The sequence below is a fragment of the Pinus tabuliformis genome, chromosome 5_2 (assembly GCF_031772625.1).
Source record: "Pinus tabuliformis cultivar Carrire ecotype Pingquan chromosome 5_2, CPIR1, whole genome shotgun sequence".
Classification (NCBI taxonomy): Eukaryota; Viridiplantae; Streptophyta; class Pinopsida; order Pinales; family Pinaceae; genus Pinus; species Pinus tabuliformis.
The window spans coordinates 412,520,497-412,524,646 of NC_142306.1; the positions used below are offsets into that span (position 1 = coordinate 412,520,497).

The 4,150-nt window shown below is 35.1% G+C and overlaps 1 protein-coding gene across 1 annotated transcript; it reads right to left on the reverse strand.

The window, feature by feature from the left end:
• Window positions 1-508: 508 nt before the first annotated feature.
• LOC149159274 (glycosyltransferase family 92 protein RCOM_0530710-like) lies at window positions 509-3,364 on the reverse strand. Its single transcript, XM_089434246.1, has 2 exons — window positions 3,172-3,364; window positions 509-2,241 (listed from the first exon to the last, which is right to left on the reverse strand). Exons 1-2 carry the CDS (start codon window positions 3,362-3,364, stop codon window positions 509-511), a joined length of 1,926 nt encoding a protein of 641 aa, XP_089290372.1.
• Window positions 3,365-4,150: the final 786 nt, after the last annotated feature.

Here is a 4,150-nt window from a genome sequence, read left to right on the forward strand (position 1 = left end):
CCGATAAACAAATAAATAAAACTATACATTCAAACAATACAATAATAAAGCAAATTACCAAAATAAATTCATTCATTTTTTTTTATATATATAAAATAATACAAATACTCCACCCAAAAAATATCCTTTTATATTTTTCACATAAATAATTTAATATAAATATTCTAAATATTTTTCTTCATTTATAAATAACATATTTAATAAACAATATAAATTAATACAAAATATTTCCAAATACAACTAATCAAATATCTAACAACATATAATTATTTCCTTCAACTCATCATAATTCATCCCATCAACTAAAAATATGTTACGCTCTAATTCCTTTGACCAAAAATATGAATACAAACAGCACATAAATGAAACCTACATAATACTTGGATATCAACATATTAAACTAAAACCTATACGATACTTGGATATCAAGTCTTAAGCTAGATCCTCTAATGTTATACGCTTTGATAACAACCTCTTGAACTGGGTTCTGATCCACTTCTGAATTACATTATTGCCACTCTAATTTGGAGCCTGGTTCTTTATCATTCAAAGAAAAGGCTCTGCCTGCAAACTCCTTCAATGCACTATCATGCACTTGGCAGAACATGTTTTCCCATCCATGGGGTTGGATGGCCCTGTTTCCTACACCCGGAGCTCGATCTTGAGACACAGCATTGGTAGACTCTTTCCAGTCCACAACGTAGGCAGACACTCTCCTCCGAAACTTGGCCTTGAACTCACTCCAAACCTGATACTTATAGTGATTGATCACTGCCTTGGAGGCCTTCACATACACCGTTCTGTATCCCTTCTTCAACTGAAAGCGGTGTATCACGTTGAGCAACGAAGGAGAAGCAGCTTCCAGCAGAAGTATAGATTTGTAGCGCTTCTCCTTCCTCTCCCTGCAACTGTACCCCTGAGTAACCCCTCTCTGTGGGTGCACGTGGAGACCTGAGGGCCCAAAATTTCTGCATCCCAGAGAAATTTGCCCTGTCATTGCAGCTCCTGGTTTACGTACTGTACTTAGATTTAAAATTAGCTGTCTCAAAGCTGCTTTTGATGCAGTTTTCTTAAATGGGGACCCAATATTGGCATTGGCTTTGATTTGCTTCAGCCACGAACGAGAAAATACAAATTCGTCAACGTCAGTGTACATCATCCACAGGCACTTGTGTTTGGCCATGGGAGCACAGTGTGAGAATCCAGATTCCTGTGTCTTGGCCCATGGCCATGGATGCCTGCTTACCTTGTAATTTTCTGACAGTAACCCTTCAACAGTTTCTGCCAGATTGTCTTCACTGTTGTTATCGTACAGAAAGAAGTGTTCCACACCCAGATGAGAATGATAGATAACCCATTCTCTTATGTATTTTACAACGTTGAACACCATGGTGCAGGCACAGAGTAGTTTCATTTTCTGTGCATTCTCTTCACTACTACTTTTGCTTGAATGTTGAGAAGGTGGGATTTCATAATAAGCGACTGGTGGAATTGATTTCCCATGGATTCGAAGAGTGATTCTGGAGGCAATGAGGTGATAACGAACCGGTTCACTGGGATGCTCACATCTAAAGACTTCTTGTGCAGAGAATGTGAGCATTGTTTCAATGGTATCGTTGAATATGCAACGTAGATATTTGGCTTCAATGTTGATGCCCTGTCTATTGTTTATCCCTTTGGCAAATACAACAATATCCCTCTCTGTGGCCAAGCTCTCATACACCATATAATCCCATTTGATGGGGCTGGAATAATCAAAGCATCCCAATTTTTCTTTGATGATCGCAGGTAAATCTGAGCTATAATTATTGGTGCCCACTAGGGCAACTGATGTTGCAGACCAGTAGGTAGCAGGTGGAGGAACCTGGCATCTGACTGCAGCTCGTGATTGGGTAGAATATCCAAATTGTAGATACTCGATTGCATTCACTGGTGTATGGATTTGTTGCGAGAATGAACAGCTGAGGGATGATTTGTGGGATATCAGTTTGGAGTTTGCAGAGGGCATGCGTGCTAAGAAGACTACTTCCTCAGGAAGTAAAACAATGTCTTGGATGAACGAAGTCCTGTTGGTTTGATTGGTTAGCAATAGGGGATAGCTCTTTGTGAATCTCGCAACCTGTGGTTTATACAGATTGGGTTCTTTCTCCATCAAGCTTTCTTGCAGGCTTCCATATTGGAATAAAGAAACATTCCTTGACCATGTCTCAGTCGTAGCCTTGTTAGCCCTGTGTAATGTAACTGCAATGTCAAGAACAAAGCAAGCATTATGTACAACATCCATTCGTTTTTTAGAAGAAAAACACACTATCTTTTCATTAAAATAAGAGAGTATAAAATACAAAGGTCTGTCTCCTCTCAAAATTTACACAGATTGTTGTTCATTGTTCCTTTAAAAACTAGGGGATCTCATCCTGCTATTTTCCAAAAATAAAAACGAACTCCATTTAGGCTCGTATTTTCTGCTCGTAGAGCTGTAGAGTTCCACTTAACTGCATAGAAAAATTATATCTAACTGTGTTGCATAGAGTCTGACTGAGTATGTATAATCCCATTGATTTGTCCTAGAGTCTATATGCAAAATCTCTTCAAAACAAATATTGAAATTGTTTTCTTTTGAAGGGTAATTAATACTCCCAGCATTGGTTAAGGAGTCCTGCACATATGTTTGCAAAATAAAACTTCCCAGGCTCCTTACCAATGGCTCTCTTAGATAGGAGATCCGCAACTTAATTTTGCTCTCTATAAAAATGTGCCCAAGCCTGGAAAGAACTCACCAAATTCTATATACCCCTTAACCCAATTTATAATGTCTTTTGCATGTCCGTGAATGTGCAGTTTCTCCAACCCAGCCATCTGGAACATATCAGAACCCCCATAATACTATAATTTCAGCTCTATAACCTCCATTCTGCTATTCAATTTTTTTAACATACATCTATATTAATCAGGATTACCCAACAATGATGTATGCCCATATAATGGGATTAATCAGGATTTGTGCAACAACCTTGTTAATAATAACATATTTCTTGCTATCTATAGCAGCACATACATCTTAACAAAGGCACTGAAATTTTTATTTTTAGGTAGAAAAGGCAATTGTTCAGGATTGCAGTGTCCAAATCAACATTAAAGAATTAGGGCAAGCATAAGAAGATCATAATATACCTTGGAAGATGAGATGCAGGACGGTTGCGCCTGTAATGATGAAAACCAGAACAAGAAGAAGAGGAGAAGGGAACCAAGAAGTTGTATTGGTGAGTGTGGCCGAAACAGATCCATCTGATGCCTCTAATAACTTGTAGTCTGTAAAATCATTGTTTATGAATATCTTCTTATTACTTGGGCGTTTCCTGGACATTATTTCTGGATCTTTAAGAGCACCAGGGTGTCAGAGCTCTTCTCCTCTTACAGTGCACAATACATAATAATGTGCTCTGAGAAATAATGCAACTATAAAATAATAAAAAGCGCAGGCACGCATAAAATCTGAAAATTCTGAGTGGGAGTTTAGTATCAAGTATAAATCTGAGTGGGAGTTTAGTATGAAGTATAATTAAATTGGCTGAAATTAATAAATGGACTGGTTTTTTCAAGTGCCAACTCTGGTTGAATTTATGAAAAGGATTTATAATTTATCTTTGCCTATGAACTTTATATAAAATATAGATTTTATCAATGCTAAAATAGTTTAATTTTTTGAATTAAAAAAAAAAATGTTAGGAAAATGAGCCAAAACAAACTTACCGTCTATCCTTGCTGTGAAATATTATGTAAATGACAAAATCTTTACTTCTTTTAAGCTTAACATTTTTTTTATCGAAATTAAAAATTTAAATTTTGAAAAGAAAATATTTAATAATTACATATTTAAAATATAAAGCAAAAAAATATTTTATAATCAAATATTATAAAATATTTCTACATAATATATTTTATAATTTAAAAAATAAATAAAATAAAACTTATATAAATTTATTTAATAAAATATTTAAATATAAATCTATTCATTAAATGTCTATTACATCTTTTTAATATTTTCAAAATTATAAAATAAAAAATTTATTTAGAAAAGCATCACCTTGATACATGGACTTCCATGCCCAACTAATGTACTAGATTTTAAAAACACGTTGGTTTTCACTAA

Bases quoted from the DNA above. Each gene is read 5' to 3' on its own strand.
- LOC149159274 (XM_089434246.1), bottom strand. From the start codon at position 3,364: ATGTCCAGGAAACGCCCAAGTAATAAGAAGATATTCATAAACAATGAT. The intron at 2,242-3,171 runs GTATATTATGAT...TTGACATTGCAG, and splicing joins CCTGCATCTCATCTTCCAAG to TTACATTACACAGGGCTAAC.